The 22,185-nt window shown below is 29.7% G+C and overlaps 2 protein-coding genes across 4 annotated transcripts; one reads left to right on the top strand and one right to left on the bottom strand.

Moving 5' to 3' along the window:
- The first annotated feature begins 7,521 nt into the window (after positions 1-7,521).
- Positions 7,522-10,540, top strand: LOC145958919 (DExH-box ATP-dependent RNA helicase DExH10-like). The gene is made up of 6 exons (XM_083076598.1): positions 7,522-8,629; positions 8,731-8,823; positions 9,054-9,207; positions 9,305-9,453; positions 9,537-9,632; positions 10,323-10,540. Exons 1-6 carry the CDS (start codon positions 8,543-8,545, stop codon positions 10,443-10,445), a joined length of 702 nt encoding a protein of 233 aa, XP_082932724.1. The 5' UTR covers positions 7,522-8,542; the 3' UTR covers positions 10,446-10,540.
- Positions 10,541-14,039: 3,499 nt separating this feature from the next.
- On the bottom strand, positions 14,040-21,726 carry LOC109816637 (uncharacterized). Of its 3 annotated transcripts, none has more exons than XM_083076597.1 (5): positions 21,551-21,726; positions 18,368-18,463; positions 16,360-16,512; positions 15,569-15,984; positions 14,040-14,711 (listed from the first exon to the last, which is right to left on the bottom strand). In XM_083076597.1, exons 2-5 carry the CDS (start codon positions 18,459-18,461, stop codon positions 14,097-14,099), a joined length of 1,278 nt encoding a protein of 425 aa, XP_082932723.1. In that variant the 5' UTR covers positions 18,462-18,463; positions 21,551-21,726; the 3' UTR covers positions 14,040-14,096. The 3 variants fall into 3 exon arrangements, with proteins under 3 accessions (XP_082932723.1, XP_082932722.1, XP_082932721.1); XM_083076596.1 differs by lacking the exon at positions 21,551-21,726 and adding an exon at positions 19,302-19,612; XM_083076595.1 differs by lacking the exon at positions 21,551-21,726 and adding an exon at positions 17,106-17,613.
- Positions 21,727-22,185: the final 459 nt, after the last annotated feature.

Genomic DNA, 22,185 nt, shown 5'->3' with positions numbered 1-22,185 from the left:
CTAAATCTTACTACAAGCATGCATCCCATTATTAAAAAAAATAATAATAAATTTCTTAAATTCTTATACGGGTAATTCCAAATTACCTTACAAATTCTTAAGTAAACAAAACATAAGTCCTTACATAAAAAAATACAAATATGAGGAAGCGGAAGCATGCAAGGGACTAGATACACCTAGAAGTGTATGTCCAGTACAAGAAAATTGACATATAATAAAACACACTTTATAGTGACATTATACATGTCACTAAAAATTACTTTTACCTACACAATAACTACAATATATGTTGGTATATTATTAAAAAGTGTGGATATAGATTATAGTGACGCACAAAATATGTTGTTAAATCTCATTCAAAATCAACACTAAATTTGTATGTAACTATATGTTAAATAGACATATACCTACATATATTATACCTATAGTAATACTTTTTGTATGTCACTATATGTAGCATTTCTTGTAGTGGTCCCAAGGGCTTTAATAGTGTTAATTTTCACTTTCTTGCTTCTTTTTTTTTTACACTAAATTTCTCTAGACCACTTGAAAATGTGTGACGAGAGGGTTATAAACCCTTACTCCCTATTCGATAAATAAATTAAATGTTTTTCATAGTTAATTTATGATTATTATTATAAAATGAAACAAATATTTTAAAAATTATAGATAATTTACTTATTAAATAAGAAATAACAATATTTTAATGGATATTGTAGGGTGTTATGCATTATCTTATGTAATTGATTTTCAAATCCAAATTTGGTTTAAGAAAGATTGTTTTTTCTTTTTTAAGTTTTTTTTAAAAAAAAATTCATTAAAAAATGTATTGGTAACAGCCCGGTTTTTTGTTTTTTTTTTTTGTTTTCTTTAATATTTTTATTGTCCCGCGCTGTTACTATAGTTGCAACACTGATTTTATTATTATTATTATTATTATTATTATTATTATTATTATTATTATTATTATTTGTAGGATTCTTTTATATAAAAACATTTTTAAAGTTACCACAATATGTCCTATCTTAAGTTATTGAACATTTAACTTTTTATTCTTTTTAAATATACTTCTTAATTTTAATTTCAAGTTTAATTTGATTTAATAACTAGCTCAAAGAATATTTTTTTTTTTTTATAAGCCAAGAATTTAAGAATATTTTTTTCTTAACTTTCATGAATCACTTCCATTTTATTATATACTTAATTTTCTCAATTATCACTTACATTTTTCAATTTATCATTTTTTTTCATCTTTATTTCTAATATTATTATTGAAGTAACTTGAAGTATTTATATTTAATTTTGTATAATAGTATTTTGAAATATTAACAAAAATACTTGTATTTAATAATGTACTAGTATTTTAACTTGTGTTATGGATGTAATATAATTTTTTTATGTAACTAAAATTTATAATTACTCTTTGTATATAAATTAGAATAATTTTCTACTTTGTAATGCTTCACTCCTATTCTTTCTCACATCCATTCTCATTTGAATTAGAAAGGTAAACTTCACTCTCTTAACATGCAAATATCTTTTATATTTTTCACGTTAAATGGAAAATCTATTGTTATCCAACAAGGAATAATTGGATATCAAAATCAAATATACGTTTTTAAAATGTTATTTTATGCTACTTCAATAGTAAATATTTGTTGAGTCAATATATATTGAATTTAAACATTCAATTATTAAATAAATCAAGTTTATAAATTTTTATAAATTTTGGAAATTATTTTATTCTTTGTTACACAAATTCAAATTAATATATATATATATTTATTTATTTATTTATTTATTTATAAAATTGTATTATATCTTAATTTAAAATTGTATTACAAAAAACCGATGTACACCATAGATTTTGCCATATTTCATGATTCAACACCATCAAGTAATACTTCATGGAAAATTAGAAAAACATACTCAATAATTTTACAATACAAATTAAAATTACTTTTTTATTATTATATAGTGACAGCCAAAACTGACACTATCAATAATATTTTTAAAAAAGAAACTAACCAACATATAACACTTCTAATAAAAATATATATATATTTTTTTTTTATCTTTACCAAAAAAAAAAAAATATTTTTTAAAACATAAATTTTATAAGTAATGATAGCCAATGTCGATACTAAAACTAAAAATGTAATATTTAATAAAAACATAATGTGTTTTTCTTTTGTTAAGATTTAAACTAATGACAAAAATCACTACTATAATGTATACATTGAGACGACAAAAAATACACCAATTATGACAATCTTTGATCGTCGCTATTTGGTCGATGTTATGTGGAGGATTCTTGTAGTGATCACCTTTATGATTATAATATTTTGATTATCTTATTGCACTACTAGAAAAATTAATATTTGTGATGAATTTTATGACGGAAAAAATAGCATCGCTAATAGTGACGCATTTTGTGAGGGAATTTTAAGTTCTGTGACGGACAAGAATTTATTGACTTTTGTGACGGATTTTGTGACGGAATATATTCCGTCTCTAAAAATCCGTCACAAATTTCGTCACTGAATCAAAAAAAACTATTTGTGACGGATTTTGTGACGGAAAAATTTTCGTCTCTAAAAATCCGTCACAAATTTCATCACTAAATAAAAAAAAATGTTTGTGACGGATTTTGTGACGGAATGAACTTCGTCTCTAAAAAATCCGTCACAAATTTCGTCACTAAAATGAAAAAATTTAGTGACGGATTTTTCCCTCTCAAAATTCCGTCACAAATAGGTTAAAATATTTTGTGAAAAAATTTGTGACAAATTGTTCCCTCTCAAAATATTAAATTTTATTTATGAAACTTTTATATTTAAGAATTATGCATAATTAAAGAAAATATGTTAATTTTTTTTAAAAAAATAATAAAATTAAAAATATTTTATTTCATTAAAGGACTGAAAAAATTATGAAATTCATTTAATTAAATAAAAATTGTCAATTTTGAACATAAGAAACTAAGACATTCATTAAAAATATTTTAAAAAAACTTGTGAAAATAAAAAACATATATTAATTTAATTTTGGCTTAATTACATTTTTTATCCCTCAAGTATTGTAATTGTGCAATTTTGATCCCTAAGATTTTAATTGGATAATTGTAGTCCCTAAAGAATTGTAATTGTTGAATTTTAGTCCTTTAATTTTTAATTGAACAATTTTAGTCTCTCAAAAATCATAATTGTGCAATTTGAATCTCTCCCATTAAAAATTTAATAATTTTAAAATTTCAATATATATATATATATAATAATTTAAAATTATACCATTATTTGCTTATTTAAGTTAACATATACTATAATTTTTATTAATGTAACAAATGATATATATTTATTATTACTAAATAAATAAAAGTTATATATTATTAATAATTTATTATTGCTAATAAATTAATATCAATAATATTTTTAGTATATTTATAGATAAATTGATAATTTGATAAATATAACTTAGTATATATTAATATACTTTTACAAAAATATAAATATAGTAGATAAGATATGTATATTTATATTTTTGTAAAATTATATTAATATATAATAAGTTATATTTATCAAATTATTAGTTTATGTATAAATATACTAATAATATTATTGATATTAATTTATGAATAATATTATAAAAATATAATATATATATATATATATATATTTTTTTTTTATGTATTTATTAATAATAAATATATATCATTTGTATGACACCCTCTACCCCACATACCATAACACAAATAACAAAAATTGAATAACATAATCTTTTTCATAATTGAAATACCAAACATGTTTAATTCAAATCAAAACTCATGTATTTGTGGAATTTAATAGATATTCATACATCTCACGCAACAAGGAATACAACAGAACAATCAAAAAGCAAAATATAAACTTGCATAGTTTATTTGTTTCTCTCAGGGTTCTCTTAAGAACCCACAAAGTACTCTAATCCATACAATAAACATCTTACTCATATAATTGTCTCTTACAATTGCATTCCCTTATGGTGTGTTTGGATGAGTAATTTTACAAATTCAAGGAATTTGAAATTCTTGGTATTTGAATTACTTTGATTTCAATTTCTATCATTGTTAAAATATTTTGTTTGGATAAGTCAATTCAATTTTTTTAAATTTTAAATTGTTAATTTGGATATGATAATTTGATTCTATCATGATAAAATTGCTTTTAAAAATATATTTATATGTTGAGATTTTTAAATAAAATTTTATAAAAAAAATGTTAACCAATTTTTAAATATTTAATAATTTTAAAAATTAATTTAGATAATATTTAATAATTTATAAAGTATTTTTGAATATTCAATAATTAAAAATATGAAGATATAAGATAAAATATATGAGTGAAATAAGGGGAAAAAAATATGAGGAATTTCAAAGTGTTACATTTTTGGAAGAATTTGAAATTCTACTATTTCAAAGAATTTCACAAATGCTCTGGTAATCGCTTACAACACTTGGTAATCGATTACAAGGGTTTAGTTTCAAAATGGTTGGGACGTTGTAAAGTTTAAATTCAAATTTTGAAAATTTCTTCTTCTGGTAATCGATTACATGAAATGGGTAATCGATTACCAGAGCACGTTTTTAAGAGTGACTTTGCACATATGAGATTCATCCTTTGGTAATCGATTACAATTAATGGTAATCGATTACCAGTCTCTTAAAAACAATAATTGCCTTATTAAAACTTAAAATATTGAAAACCCTTATTTTCAAAACCTTATTAATATAAATCATATTTGGGTTTTCTTTGAAATTCTTTATTTTAAATGGCCAAGAACTTTATGCAATATTTCTAAAGATTTCTTTTTACATATTAAGCTAGGTTGACAAGACTTATCTAAAATAAAAAATAAAAAATAAAAAAATAAAAAATCTTTCATGAGAGTGATTATTCATCAATATTAAATTTTATTAGAGGTTTGGATAGATAAATTTATAGTAATATCATATTATTTAACATTGATTTTATCTTTATCTATAAAAAAAATATCTTATTAAAATAATGCATATATAATAATAAATAGTTAAGTGAGTTGTTAGTGGGTTTAGGGGATGGGTTGGTAAGTGGGTCAGGTGGGCCACCCGGCCCACCACGGGTTCAACCCGGGTGGGCCGGGTCGAAAGTGGGCCGGGTCACATTTTTTGACCCATCATAAATTTTTTCATTTTTTTGGCCCGGCCCGGCCCTTTTTCAAGGTGGGCCAGGTTGACCCACGGGCTGAAGCCCACTTTGACAGCTGTAACAAGCAGACACATACTGGTAATCAATTACATGACCATGGTAGGCCACTAGGCCAAAAGGTATAGCTGATAGTCAGAGCGCAACTCTTTTTACTTAAGGTCGTAGAAGCCCAAGTTTGAGAACGGCCCATTTTGGGCTACTTAAAAATCAAAATATTACAAAAATTAATTTTCATAAATATTCATTATTAAAATAGTAATAATTATTAAAAACCTTTAAAATATTCTATAAAAGTCATTAAAATAACTATAAGAAGATAATGTCCTCAAATATAAAATAAATAATAATTAACTAATTTAGTTATTTATTGAAAAATATCTTTCTAATTTCATAATTTTTAATTTTAAAATTTAAATTTTTAGTTAAAAATTAAAAATTTCTTATTTTTGTTAATAAAATAATATCCGTTAATTTCTTAATTTTTATGCTTAAAAGCAAACTTATAAAATAATCTAATTTAGATTTATGAAAGAAATAAGCACAACCTAAAAAATGAAGATATTTTATTTTGCATGAAAATTATTAATATGACAGGTATTACTCGATCTTGTGTTTTCAATTCATTTTTTAAAATTATTACTTAAATTTGAAAATAAGAATTTTTCAATTCATCTTCCAGTCATGTCAACATTATCCACACAAATCATACTTTGGGCATTGTGATGGGAATATTCTGGTTTTCATGTATCCGGAATCGTTCCCTCAAACAGAGTACCTTGATCTTTTAATTTTGATAAATCCCGGAACAGAGATTGATTTATCACTATTGGAAAATAATTAAAATATTTAATTTAGCATCATAAAAAAAATAACCATTATAAAATATAATTTAATTAATTTCATTATTTATTATAATACTTTTAGTCACTATATTCGTAAAAACATTATATTTTAAAATTTTAGTTCATTTATTATCATTTGCTCACTTTATTAAAAAGTGATAAAATATAATTAATTTTGAATTAATTTAATAAAATAAAAACTTGAAAATATATATTTAAAATCTGTAACAATTTCATAAATATAAATATTTAATTAATTTTAATATATACTAAATTTATTATCAAAAAAATTATTATGATTTTAGTTATAATTTTTATTATCTTTTAATTTAATATTGAATATGTTTTGATTATAAAACATAGTAAATAAAATCTAATATCTGTATGAATTTCTTTGATAAAAATATTTAATTAATTTTAATATATAATAAATTTATTATCAAAATATTAATTATAATTTGAGTTATAATTTTTTATAATCGTTTGGTTTAATAATGTCTAAAATTGGCATAAATTTGGCTTAGTTTTTTTCATTTTTGGGCTCCCGCTATTTTTTGGGCTCCCGCTATTTTTTGGGTTTATGAATTTGGCTCATAAACCCGCTCAGAGAGGAACCAGGGGAAACCCTAAACATGTTAAAACAACACATCTCCTTCCGAAAGACATCTCATAAGAGCTCTTGCCCTCGCCAGCCACGACGCCTCCCTCGCCAGCCACGACGCCTCCTTCTCTGTTAGGTATTTCATCGATTCTCTATTCTGTTTGTGGCTTTCTTCACTTGTCTCAACCATTGTCATTTCCTCCGTTCGAGTTCCCTTTCGTCTTCTTCACTTGTCTCAGCCATTGTCGTTTCCTCAGTCTTCGCGGACGCCATTGGGTTAGGTTTTGTCGCGAACGCCACCGCCATTGTCGCCCAAGTCGTCGCCTCCCGTGACGCTGTAACCCAGAACCAGAAACAGAACAGAGGCAACGAGGTTTCACCCTCCTACCTTAGACGCATCGCCAGAACCCTAGTCAAATCGAAGCGTTACCACCATGCTCTTGAGTTTCCATTTTCATTTTCATTTACTAAAAGAAAAACTTATTTCATTTTTTTTTCTCTTAGAAGTTTTTATGAAAATGTTTATTTGAACATGCTTATAGTATTGTTATTTGACAAGAAAGGAGAAAAGAAAAAAGATTTAGATTTACAATTTTGGCATTGGTTTTATTCTTTTGGCTAATTACTAAGGTATGTTGTTTACTGCAGAGACTACAATCGTTATTTGAGGAGCAACAATCTCAAACAACAAAATCCATAGATTGAGGTTGGTGAAAACTAATCCATAGATTGGTGAAAACTAATTCAATATATTTTGTAACCTACAAATTTTTATATTTCATTTTTTTTTATTGTTTACTGTGTCTTCAGCTCTTTTTCCTTATTGTATTTTACTGAGTTAGATAGACCTTTTAACATTTCAGATCAAAGTAAAAGAAGGTGGAACTGATTGGGGCTGGGGTGTTGTAGTCAATGTTGTTAAGAAACCTTCTGGTGGTGGTTATATTGTTGATACTTTACTTCATTGTTCACCTGGTTCAAATGAAAACAGTTCACGGCCAAAACCATGTCCACCCCGCCCTGGAGAGAAAGGTGAAATGCACGTGGTAAGTTGACATTTCAAGATTTTACATGATTTTATTCATGGCTTTTTGTTGTAACTCTAACTATATCAGAAAAAACTTACGTTGCTTTCTCTTGTCTGCTTCCTTCTGTATTAGGTCCCTGTTCAATTACCATTAATCTCTGCCCTTGGTAAACTGAGGGTATCTATACCTTCTGATCTCTGACCCTTGGAATCCAGGCAAAGTATACTGCTTGCTGTACAGGAGCTGGGCAATCGTTTTCCCCAAGGGCTTCCAAAGCTTAACCCTTTAAAGGTAATTTTTTTCCTCACACATGCCACAAGTTGCTGGTATGTTATTGTTCTCTATCATATAAACATAGAGTTAGATAAATAAAAGTTGTCAACATTTGACCTCAAAAGTAGGCTTGACTGCACTATATCCTTTAGTGATTCACCTGCTAATAGATGCATGCTTTTTACTTAAACTACATAACAACAAAAGATTTAGTTAATTGATTGTTTTCTGACATTCTATCTTCTCATTATAAGGTTTGTTCCGGTATTTACATTGCATAGCCAAAACTGTGAATTGCCTTTCTGTGTCATATTTTATCCTTCATTTCATTTACCTTGTAACTTCTCTGTTTCATTCTCCTGCTTTTAAATGGATAAGGTTCTTAAATCACATGATTTCTATTAAAATAAAGTACAATATTTTTTTTTTGGTAAACTCTAGTCACAGATTTTACTAGGTACACTATTTTCTGATTATTTTAGAGAACAAATTGGAAGACAATAGAGCTTGACTGATCTTTAACAGAATCAGAACAATAATTATGTTTTGTATTCTCTAAAATAATATTTCCAGGACATGGATGTACGGGACGCAGAGATAGTTGAACTAGTCAATCAAATAGAAGAACTTGAGAAAAAATTGTTTGCCCATCCTATGCATAAGGTTTGTTAAAATGAACACTATTTCCCCTATTTTTATGTTATAAATGTGATGTTGCTTTTCCTTTGGTTTGAGTGTTACCTTAATATTTTGTTGCAATTTAGCATCAAGATGTGGATCAAATTAAATGCTTTGAGAGGAAAGCAGAAGTGAATCATGAAATTCAGCAACTGAAGACAAAAATGCGGGATTCCCAGGTATAACTTTGCTAATCTGTCTTTCTTTGCTAGATTTACATATTAAGTCAGATCACATAAGGTTGGAACTTGATGGGAGTCTAGATAATGTCTGCATTGAATTGTATGTTTTCAATCTCCATGTGACTTTGCAAATTAACGACTTAGCAGTTGATAGATTGTTAATATGATGATTTTATTCATGACAAATTTTGAATGCATTACTATTTAATTACTTGAACTCTTTTCAGCTACAAAAATTTTGTGAAGAACTAAAGAATCGCTCACGAGTCTTAAAGAAGCTTGGTCATATTGATGCTGATGGTGTAGTTCAGTTGAAGGGACGGGCAGCCTGCTTGATTGACACGGGCGACGAACTCCTTGTTACCGAATTAATGTTTAATGGTGAATCAATATTTGTTTCCTCATTGTGCTTTCTGTATAGTTTGCAGTTCAATATATTTTGTAACCTTTTTTTTCTTTATTTCCCCTCCTCCATTAGGTACTTTTAATGACCTTGACCATCATCAAGTTGCTGCCCTTGCGAGTTGTTTCATACCAGGAGATAAATCAACTGAGCAGATACAACTGAGAACAGAGCTTGCAAGGCCTCTGCAGCAGCTTCAAGATAGTGCCAGAAGGATAGCAGAGGTAGATGTTTTATCACTTAACCTGAATTTTTTTGGGAGTTTCTATATTTAAATATAAATGGGATCATCACCCTTTTGTCACAGATACAACATGAATGCAAATTGGATATAAATGTAAATGAGTATGTGGAATCAACAGTGAGGCCATACTTGATGGATGTGATCTACTCATGGTCGAAGGTTAGTTACGCCGTATTTTTGGTTTGAAGCCTTGTCTACTTTTAAGTCATTTACTTGACATCAAAGCCTCTATATGACCAAGTGGTCTACAGTTTTTGATCCTTGCTGCCCCATTCCTCTAATAAAAAATAGTTTAGTTTCAACACCAAGTTGGTTCAAATAAAAATTGCCCCTTGACACTATTTTTTGTTTCATGACATTTCATATTTACCTTAACATTGAAAAATAACTAAAAATTGGTCTGTGCTGAATGCTAATTGTTGAAGTCATGATGATGTTTTAGTTTTTTTCGTGTAAGGACAAAAAATGTAGAGTTTTTTAATAGGGACCAGAACAAAGCAACAATGTTTTATTTTAGGTGTCCTGACCAGTGTGTGGGTTTTTATAAATTTTAACTTATTCTCTAAGCATGACCTACGTTATGGGTTAGTGACAAGCTCCATGGTCTACTAGTCTTAATTCATTACCAAGTAACATATAGTTTCTTCAGCATGGACTTGTGCGTTCATTGTGGCCCAAAAATTCATTTTATGTTGCAACCCAAGACATGTATGTAGTCATCTTAGCTGCAGTGAAACTAATGATGGGTATGCATTCTCATAAGAGTGGGAGAAAAAAGAAAAGAAAAATATGCTCTTTTTAAGTATGTATATTAATTTCTCTCGCCTTTCCTTTTAAAATTTTCTCCAGGGAGCAAATTTTGCTGATGTTATACAAATGACTGACATTTTTGAGGGAAGTATCATTCGGAGTGCTAGAAGGCTTGACGAGTTTTTGAATCAGGTATACAAATGTCCACTCTTTATAAAATAACCACTTGGTTTCATTTTTGACTATGATCTAGCTTAAAACTTGCATCTTGCAAATGGGCCCTTCTATTCAAGAATTGGAAAAGAGCAAGTAAATCTGAAGCTGGGGGTTTGACAGCACGACTCAAAAAGTGTGCTAATCTGGACCCTTGCATTGTCAGTTGTTTTATAACTTAATTACGGATGGAATATCTGATATATACTTGAAGTTTGAAGTGTTTAATTGCCAAAAGTGAAAGTGTAATTTGCTAGAGTCAAAAGTAAGTGGTTTACCTGTATTTTTGATTTAGTTGGAAAATCTTTCCAATTACGTTTTAAACATTAGCAATTCTTTAAATTCCTTCACTGTAGATAACTCGTGTTGTCATAAATTATACTGCTACTTATTGGGACAAAAGAAAGTCATTGCGCTTTGTGCCTCAACTCAGTTATTTAAATGTTGCAAAATATTCAAATTTTGCCTTTAGGGGCTTATAAAATTAGCATTCCGTATGTTTGATCATTCTCCAAGTTATCTTGACACATTTTTGGTCGATTTCAATATTTGGAAATTAAAGGAATACAGTTATATGATGAATTTCATAGAGTTCTGATTGCCTTACTTCTTTGCAGTTGCGTGCTGCTGCTAATGCAGCTGGAGAGGCTGCCTTGGAGCAGAAATTTGCAGCAGCAAGTGAAAGCCTTCGACGAGGTATTATGTTTTTGAATTCTCTGTATCTGTGACTTGTTTTCCTCCGGGCCATTCGATTGGTTATATTCATGGTTATTTCGGGTGGCAAAAAGTTTTTACTTTCCGGGTGCGCTTACTTCCTTCTCTTACAAGATTTCTGGTGTATTGATTCTGGGTGTGCTTACTTCCTTCTCTTGATGTCTGTATTGTTCTTTTATCTTCATTTTAAATGATATCATGCATTTTCATAAAAAAGACTTGATATTTTTGTTTTGATTGAAATTGTTTCAATAATAGGCTCTGGTAATCGATTACAATAAATGGGTAATCGATTACCAGAGAACCTTTTAATAAGTAAATTTCGAACATATGATTTTCATTGTCTGGTAATCGATTACATGTATAGGTAATCGATTACCAGACTCTTAAAAACAAATGGTTCCCTCAAATTTAGTCATCAACAGTTAGTGGGGGATTCATCCCAGTTAGTGACGGATAAAATCCGTCGCAAATTGTGACGGATTTAATCCCTCACAATTTGTGAGGGATTTAATCCCTCGCAATTTGCGAGGGATTTAATCCCTCGCAGTTTGTGAGGGATTTAATCCCTCACAATTTGCGAGGGATTTAATCCCTCGCAGTTTGTGAGGGATTTAATCCCTCACAATTTGCGAGGGATTCTACTTAATTAAAGTCATCACAGTTTGTGACGGATTTAATCCCTCACAAATTGCGACAGATTTTTATTAATTTCTAAACATTTATTATTAGAAATTAGTGACGGAAATTATACTGTTTGTGATGCCTTAATTTCGTCACTAATTGTGACGGAAAAAATAATCCGTCACTAAATATTTTGTGACGCCAAATTTTGTGACGGAATCATTTCCGTCACAAATTCCGTCACTAATTGATTTGTGACGGATTTTATCAAAATTAGTGACGGATTTGTTCCCTCTCTAATTTTAATTTTTCTAGTAGTGTTGAATTGCAACCATTATTCATAACAATGTATTATATCGTGAATAGTAGTAGAAACAGATTAGACTAGGTTAAGTTTTGGCAGTTTTAAGTCTGACTTACAACAAAATTACTAAGCTTGGATTTGGTCTGTTTACATGTTATGGGTTTTATTTGAAGGCTTAGTTTAACTTGTTTGAAAGATTGAACTAATCTAAAAGTCTGTTTTTGTAATCTGTTTTATACAAGACTTGTAAATATATCTAATTAATACACCTAAATATTAAATATATCATTATTGTTATTAATTATATATATTAAAAATTAAAATTAACTATAAATTGATATAATTATTGTTTTATATTTTAAATTGATTGGTTTATGGATCTACTAAGATTTTTAAAAGCTTAAAACTTGATTTTTTAGTTAAAAGACTTTCTAAAATGTTTAACTTTTTTAATAAACATGTTAGAGTACGCGCCCCTAATAAGTTATTTGATTTATTTCCACTCGTAATCATAAGACCTAATCAACTTTTTTATTTATTTATTATTATTTATGTTTAAGTCTGGTATACACTAATGGAAAGTCAATCTTTTACGTGAATGTGCATTTTCTTGTCAGTTATAAAAATACCCAACGTAAAAAATACGCGGTGGCATTTTTAAAATTAATATAAACTTTTATACGTTGGACCAAAGGAGCCTAACGTAAAAACTAAAATCTACGTCGAATATGAAGTAAAGTCCGACGTAGATTTCAATTTTTACGTCATACCCATTTTGGCCCGACGTAAAAAAGTTATTTTATTCCCCCTAGCACCTTTGTCTTTTTCGTACACGCAAGTGTTTTTTCATTGTTTTTCTCTAAGGTTTTCCTCTAGCGATTTTCGACAACGGTGGTATGAGACCTTTGGGTGTTTTTCTGTCACGGTGAGCGGCGACAACAACGGTGAGCGGCGATAACAATGGTGAGCAGCGACGACAACGACGGTGAAACCCGTTTTTGATTCTGAACCTATCTCTCTGATTGGGTTGAAGCATTTAGGCGTTTTCATGGATTGAGGTTAATGCTTTCTTGCGTGTATTGATCTTTTTGTGTAAAAATGTTATTTTATTCTTGCACATGAATGTTTTGACATTGTTTTCCTCTTCAAAGATTTTCAGTGATAGCGATGTGAGACCTTTGGGCGTTTTTTGTTCATAATGCACGGCGGCGGCAAGACTCATTTTTTATTTTGGACTTATCTCTCCGATTGGATTGAAGCATTTGGGTATTTGTTTGGACGTGTTCATGGATTGAAGTTATTTTTTTTGTTTGTCTGTCAACCATTTTACGTTGAATGTGGAGGATGTCTGACGTAATTTTACGTCGGCTAAAACACCCGATATAAATTTATGTCTCTCGCATTAACGTCAGACATTTTTTCGACATAAAAAGTCTAAAATAACAGACATAAAATGTCTCTTTTGTATCGGTGATAAGAATACATGTTTTCTCGTGAAAAAAATTAATAAAAAGAATACCATAGCATGGACTAGCTAGACTTGTAGAATCTATCCTTCCTTGTCGTATTCACTTTTATATCTCTTTTGTTTATTTAATTACAATAGCAATTCTGTTGTACATCTTGAACAATTGTTCGAAGTCACTTTGGAACTTTTTAGTTTTTTCGTTTTTATATTTATATCTTCCTATTATTTAGGTAAAAGTGCAATCTCCTTGATCTACTTCTTGTGCCTATATGATATAGAGCATGTTTACATGACAAAATTACTTTGTGAGAGTGTATTTACTAAAAAAAAACCCTTTATTTATTATTATTATTTTTTTTTATAGAGAAGTACTGGAAATCTCTTCATAGGTTGTATCCACAATTAGGAAAGTAGCCTTTCTTTGAATTAACTGCTTTTGCATTTTTTTTTACTAATATAGTCATCATTTTGAGCCATGACTAAGTCACAAAAATTAGACGCAGACCAAAGAAAATGAAAATTTATTATCAAGCACAAGGCCACAACCTCTCTAGTGAATCATGCGTTTACTTGGTCTAAACAGAGAACCACAAATGTAGGTGGAACACAATATGTCATACCAGAGAGGATACTGCAGAAATATAAACAAGGTTATTGGTAAAATCGCAAGTGAAGCTATGAAGATAGGAACCCACGTTGTACCATGGTAATACGTTATGAAGAAAGCACTACTAAATGACACCATCATGCTGATAATTGAGATAAACAATGCCACTAGTCCAAATATCAACTTCAATGGCAATGACTTGAGAAAGTCTTCCTCAGCATATCGTGAAATGAGGATGCACAAGAAGATTAGGATTGAGGTTGAGGAAGAGACCAATGCCAATGCATCTGATAATGCAAATACCATGAACCAGGGTTTCGTCAAATAATTGGGAGATCCTAAGTTGTCGTTGTTACCACCTGGGACGCTGAAGGCAGCAGAAAACACTCCTATTGCAATTAGGGTTGAAACAACCATACAAGAGTTAGCTGTTCTTTTCATCCATGACTCTCCCTTTTTTAGCAACTCTTGGTGATCCTTGATGAATAGTTGTCGTGGAGTAATGTTTTCATGGTTTGCCAGCTCTATAAATGATGGTAGCATTATCTTTTTTACCTCCTGTTGCCACATCAAGAGTATGTACATAATGTCATTTATGTATAACTACATAATATATTTGCTTCACTAAGCTATACATGCATAAATTAAGGTTTTTATTTATTTTTTTATTTTTTTTATGTACAATGATGGCAATAAGAATAAAATTTAAGACCTCATTCAATCTATCCAAATTAAATTCTCCATTATTAGGTCAATCTAAGTGGGTAATTAAAGATTGTTTTTGTTTTAACGCATCAATTTCTAGAAAGTAAACTTGAATCCAATTTTTTGTTTAATTTTTTATCATTAGCTAAATGTCGGTCAGTAATTAAGGTTGTGCTTGTTTGAAGCATCAATTTCTAAAAATTAAACTCGAAAATATGACATTCTCATATTTGATAAATTCTGAAAAAATATTTTCAAGTATGTTGATTATTAACTAGGAATGTAAAATATTCACAGTTGCTTTATTTTTTTTATTTTCGTAGCAGCGGAAAGTGGATATCTTATATTTTTGTCGAAATTGAAGTTGATTCCAACAAAAACTACTTATTCTCATTCATTCTTTCACGTTTCTTCTTTTTCTTTTATTTTTCAATATTTAAATTAATTTTTTTTTCAAAATTACTAAATATCAGCCAAACACATTCATGAAAATGATATTCTTAGAGGTAGTATTCTTGAGAATAGAATTGCAATGTTATATCTTAAAGCAAATGTCTAGCTAGCTTAAAAGAATCAAAATGGATTATATATAATTCTACCATTATGTAAAAGTAAAGTAATCATGATACATAAAAGGAGAAACAAATAAAAGGGAATAATATAGAGAATGAAATCAATTAAGAAGCTGGGAAAACATATAAGTTCCATACCTCAAACCATGACAACTCAAGCATCATTTGAAGAGCTGCTCCAGAAACTATATTAAGTCGTTCTTGTGGTGCTGATTTTGCAACACAGTGGAGTAAAGTGCTGCCTTCATCATCCATAAATAATGTTAATACGAAATCTTTGGTTGGTCCTATTTCGTGTATCAAATTGAAGATGCTAGAATGACGGTGCAAAGCAGCAACGTGAATTATACTTTGACCTAAGATGTTTAATTCCCAAATCAAATCAGGATAAGTGCTCATCACCACAGATAGAAACTTGAAATTTCCAACTTCTGCGGCAAGGAATGTTACTTGTGTAGGCTCTCTTATGGCATCCATAAACTCTGAATCATCCAAGGTAAGAAATATCTCCCACATGCGTTTTGTAAGTTTCAGAACTGGAGGGTCCTTCTTGTCTAGGGCACACAATATAACAACTTAGTTGCATAATGAAAAAGTAACTTGCCTAACTCCATAGTTAAACTAAAATCAACATAAAAATGGATGTATGAAAATTAAACTCCATATAGTTAAACTAAAATCAACATAACAATATAACAAAATAATATTTTGTTTTTGCATGTTGCTAAAATTTTCTAATTATTAATCAATTATAAAAAAATCACTTTAGATATAATTTTTAAAATAATTAATGTAAAAACTAATAATCCATTTCAATCGAGGATCTGATGAACATGCCAAAACCACAGCAATAGATAATTAACAATTGAAAAGACAATCCAAAGTCATCATGATTTTATTGACAGAAGTGATTAAAATTAAGCCCTTACAGAAATGCAGGAGGTGTCTTGGATATCGCACTTGACTTCCGCAACTACAAACTGAAGAAGGCTTTCTAGCCAAGACATGCAAACCAGTCTCACTATCATCACCTCGAGCAAAAGCCAGCGATTCCTTCTGATTTAGCATTTTCAGGGCCAGATCTGCAAGAATATGATCCAAATTAAGGTGTTTCCAAATTCTAATGATATTAAGATTAATGAGGGTGTTTACATTTGTTCGGATCTACCAAATTACACTTCCTAATTTAGTTAATTAGTGTGTATGTGTGGTCCACTCTCATAAGTAATTAATGGGAAGGATTCAGCCTTTTAAAGAATTAAATTAAAAACAACTCTTCCAAGAACTACTAGATCATTGATTGTTCACCTAGGTTTACTCCTCACTTATATATTCTATTTTGTCAATAGTCAAATAAAATTTTTTAACATATCACAAGAATTAAACATGTATGGATAATCAAATAACAGTATGATAATAATGAAACAATTCTAAACCTCTTATAGATGTGGAATTTTAACTAACTCAACTCTAAAACTAACTTATAAAATAATGATTATTTTTTATTTATATATTATATTTTGATCAGGATTTGTTCTAACAAAAGCTTCCAAAGTCATTGTTCAAACATTCTACCATTTTGACTTTTATAATACAAGTTTCCTTTCCTTATCTAAAATATTCAGTCTTCTTGATTGTGGGAATATATAAGATGATAGGTATAGAACATGCTTACCATAGAGTCCAGTGTTTATAGAAATGAGGAACAGTGTAATCCAATCCTCTTCATAGAGAATTTCCTTAGACTTATCAAACAGATAGCATGCCATTTCACTTCTTCCTTGTAACACAGCCAAGTGAAGAGGAGTGACACCTTCTCCACCCCTTAACGTTGGCAGCAGTTGATTTTTTCTGCGCATTATCTCAGCAATGTGGACGTTACCAACTGCTGCAGCAAAGCAGAAAGCAGTGTTCCCTTTGTCATCTTGCAGCTCCAAATCTTGGGGTGGCATGAGTTTGACGAGTTCCTCCACAAAGTGTTCATGGTTTGCTCCCACTGCAACATGGAGCACTGTTGCCCAACCCTTTGTTATGGCAGAGTTGAGAAGCGTGGTGTCTTAATCTAGTATTTTCTTTGCTTCTTTCCAATCACCCTTCAGTGCTGCTTTGTGGGAGGGGAACACACTGGCTCAGGTACCTCTGCCTTCCTTCTTCTGCAACAAGTGTACCATTTCAACTAGGGTCTAAACATTTTAGAGAGAATAGTGTATCATTTGTGTGTGTCATTCAAGGATTAGAATCTCTGATAAAGCTTGTTTAGGTGCAAGTTTGAAAGAGCTTTCCAAGCTTTTCTACTAGAAATTATTTTTGGTGGAATTTTTTTTTTTAAATTCTTCTAAATTTATATCAAAATAGACAGACTCAGTATTAGTTCAGGTTGAATAAGTTTTTCATACGTATTTATAATAAGAAAATAAGAATATAAAATTAATTGAGTTTAATTTTCACAAACTACTATAGGTTCGGTGAAGGATTGAGATAAATGTATAAGAATTGATGTTTGATTCTTATGATGTTATTGTAATCTTTCTACTAATAAAAAAGTTTAGTTTTCTGCATATGTTAAAATCATTTTACAAGTCTTTGGAGAAATCAGATACAAAAGATTACACTAAGAGAAATGTTAACAATATATTATCTAACACATTTTTTTTATTGTTAGTTAAAATTTATTAGAAATTACAAAATTTTTGTAACATCAACTTCTTATTTAATGAATTTCAATCATAATTTTATAATTTTTAATAAATTTTAACCAATAATAAATAGTACTATAGATAGTAAATTAACAATACTCCTCAAAAATTAAATTATACAAGTTAATTTTAAAATGAAACTCAACTTATTTATTTATTTATTTTCAATTATGAAAACAATTATTCAAATAAGAACTTGATAGTTGATAGAGATTAACCATCTCATGGATTAGTAACTTACGAGTGGAAACTAAATGAAGGAGAGGCCTCCTAAACTGAGCCGAAGCTGCCCTCTGAAATAGTCGTTGGAAAGATGTTGAGTCTGTTACCGCCATTTCTGTAAATGTTAAGAGAACATACAAAAAAAATTGTTATATCTTTTCAGTTTTTTAGTAATTAGTTAGCAACTTTAATACGCACGAAATGACAATCTTCTAATTTTTATCATCCATTGGAGTCTTATAAATAAACTACTTTTAAGAAGTAAAAGCCTAGAGAAAAAAATGTAATTGTTTTGATTTTGAGAGTGCCCATAAAAATAGTCCAACAATGTCTGAAAAGTAATATGATTAATTTCTTCGAAAGTGAATCACAAGCTAAAATTTAAATTAAATTTTGAAGATATAAAAGAAAGAAGAAAGAAAAACATGTGAATGTAATTTGATAGGTAAAACGGAAATACCTATAAACTTGGGAGTGGAAATCACTAAACCTAAGTGGGCTTCTAGATAGGCCCAATTCCCTAAAGACCATGAAGTCAAATAAAGTTAGGACTTAGGATGGAGACAGATTAACTAGTAGGCAGATGATAAACACACCTTCACTCTCGTATAAATACCCCCTTTTTAAAAAAAAGTATATAAAATGTCTAAATTACCCTTAAAAAAAAATAAAATTCCTAAATTTACACCTCCTTCCTTGCACTCCCCGTTCCCTGCACCCCCTTCCCCTCACCCCACACCCCCTTCCCCCGCTACAATCTTGCAAAGCTACAGAGAGAAGTTCCAACAGAATTAATAAACAAAAAGAATGAAACAAAACTAATTAGCCTAAAAGTATAACTAAAGAACGATCATGATAAATATTCAATATTAACCAACAAAAATTAAGTTTCAATGAAATTCTAAAAGAAATTAAATTATCAAGGTTTAAGGTTCATTGTGAATGACGCTTACACTAGCCCATTCTCCAAGGGTCTTTGCACTAGGAACCGTCAACAGGCTAACATTGTGCTCTGCGCAAAGGGCCTTAACAAGTTTAACATAGTCAGGTTGGTCACAGTCTTCTGCTAGAACACAGAACTGTGCAACATGCTTCTCAATCACTTTTAATGCTTCATGAAGGCCTCGTGCAAGACCACCATAAGCCAGAGATTTTTCTGAGGACAAGTTGTAAGGCAGTCATGATATCCATTGGCTCGCCTGGAATCGCGGCAGCTGACTCGGCTGCAACAACGGCAGGTTCTGCTTGCGGGGAAGGCGGGGGTGCGGGGAAGGGGGTGTGGCGGGGAAGGGGTGTAAATTTAGGAATTTCATTTTTTTTAAGGGTAATTTAGACATTTTATATATTTTTTTAAAAAAAGGGGTGTGTTTATACGAGGAGTGGAGGTGTGTTTATCATCTGCCTAACTAGTATGTTGGAATTCCTCGTTCCTAGACTCATAAGTTGGACACACTAGCATTGTCGCACGAGTGGTCGACAACAATAAAAGTTAAAATATATAAATATATTTTTTGTCTTATAATTAATATATATATATATATATATTATATATATATATATCTTATTTCAGTCATTATAAAATTTACATTCTTTTATCGAAATCTTTGTTATTTTATTTTAATCTAGTGCATTTATTTTCATTTCAATCTTTATATTATTTTATTATTTTGAATTAGTCACTTTAAAAAAATTAACGAAGGCTAAAAGCAAATTATTCACATCTTACAAGAATAAAAAAGAAGAAAAATAAGCATATATTATATAAACTAAAAAACAATAAAGACTAAAATGAAAAATATACAAAGACTATTTAAAAAAATAAAATTAAAAAAATTAATATATTAGATGAACAAAAAATGTATTAAGTGAAATTAAAAACAAAATTGGAAACTGGTGGGTCCTGAACTTATCCAATGATACTAGTCACTTACACGCTTATCATTGTGAAAACGGTAAAAAAAAAATTATGGTCTGATATTTTTGTTCATCCAAACGCCACAACCACAAGTTTCCTTTCTGCACTGGATACTGTTATGTTGTCTCTCTCTGCAAATAAATACGGAATTTAGAATATTTACCTAATTTTTTATAATCTCTATGCTTGAAAGAACATGTAAGTAACACAAATATTAATTTCTATCTCTGAAACTGGTTGCAATTTTCAGAATCCAAACTAAACAACATCGATGATGAAGAATAGTATAAGACACAGTGTGGAATTAAGAAAGAAGTTGAAAACTGGAGGAGAGAGAGAGAGAGAGAGAGAGAGAGAGAGAGAGAGAGAGAGAGAGAGAGAGAGAGAGGAGAGAGAGAGAGAGAGGAGAGAGAGGAGAGAGAGAGAGGAGAGAGAGAGAGGAGAGGAGAGAGAGAGGAGAGAGAGAGAGAGAGAGAGAGAGAGAGAGAGAGAGAGAGAGAGAGAGAGAGAGAGAGGGAGAGAGAGAGAGAGAGAGGAGAGAGAGAGAGAGAAGAGAGAGAGAGAGAGAGAGAGAGAGAGAGAGAGAGAGAGGAGAGAGAGAGAGAGAGAGAGAGAGAGGAGAGAGAGAGGAGAGAGAGAGAAATTATGTGTTTTTAGTTTTTAAAATGCTTATTTTAAAACCATTTTTTATTTTATTTAGATACTGCATAAGAAGTTAATCGGTGAAAAGTGTAAAAATATTTTTAAAAAAATAATTTAACATTAAAGAGTGAGAAGAGATCAATCAAACCTACCTTCTCGCTGAGCATATCTATATCAAAAAGTGAAATTATTTGAAGAGATTTTTGTATATATATATATGTATGCTTTAATTCAGATTTGCAAAACAAGGTTAGTCAAATCCAATATTTGAAGAGAATCAAAACAAGGTAAGACCACTGTGGTAAGGTTGCAACAGAGAAGAAAAAAAAAAAGAGAGCCCCCCTTCATGAAGTGCTTCTCAGAAAAGTTTAAACATTTTCTGCATCTGAAATACAATATTTTTGTTCAAAGTAATATACTTGAAAAATTATCGTGTCTATTTGTCCATGGTTAAAGGCTAGAAATGTTTAAATGGGAACATTTGAAGTTTCAAGAGATGAATAAATACCCAGATCATATAATCTAGTAGCAACATCTTGGAACCAAAGAGAAAAGGGTTTCACTGAAAAAGAAGTGGTTAAGATCCAACAAACAAGTAGAGTGAAATAAAGGAAGAGAAGAAAGGAGGGAGAGAGAGAGCAATACCTTAGAAAAGTTCAGAAATTTTCCATTTCCTCTTAGTCTTAGCTCTGCAGCGTGATTGGTTTTTCTTCCAAATTAATTTTAAGAGGACACAGACCTTAAGTGAAGTCTTTTGGTCTGTCAAGAAGAGTCCAAGTGAAATAGGTGAATGCATAATTGATGGAACACCTCTTTGTTCTTGGTCAAGTCAATGATAAATTTATTAAATAAACTGGAACAATGTTTTGCAAGGTCAGTGGAAGCATCCCAATTTTAATAAAATAAAAATTAAATACAAAAAGAAAAGGACGAAAAAAGAAAAGGGAAAGTAAAAGTAATAGTGGATGGTAAAAAATTATACTGATTTCGTGAGATTACGCATTATTTTTTTTTAAATGTTTGCAACAATAACACTTAAAACGGACATATGGTATAATTTTTTAAAAAATAATTAAGAAAGATTAATATAATGTTTAAGAGGTGTTAATGTTATATTTAACAAATTGAAGAGAATTAGTGTAAAAATAAAAAATAAAAAATTCATGTTAAATCTCTCTATGCTTAAGGGATATTGATGTAATTTACTTTTTTGAAATAATGACATTATCATGGTTGTTGGGAAGTTTTATGTCATTTCACTAAAACAAAATTTATTATTA

The sequence above is a fragment of the Cajanus cajan genome, chromosome 6 (genome assembly GCF_000230855.2).
Source record: "Cajanus cajan strain Asha chromosome 6, NIPB_CcT2T_4, whole genome shotgun sequence".
Lineage (NCBI taxonomy): Eukaryota > Viridiplantae > Streptophyta > Magnoliopsida > Fabales > Fabaceae > Cajanus > Cajanus cajan.
The sequence above is the reverse complement of the archived record's forward strand: the minus strand, read 5'-3'. Positions and strand labels throughout refer to the sequence as shown.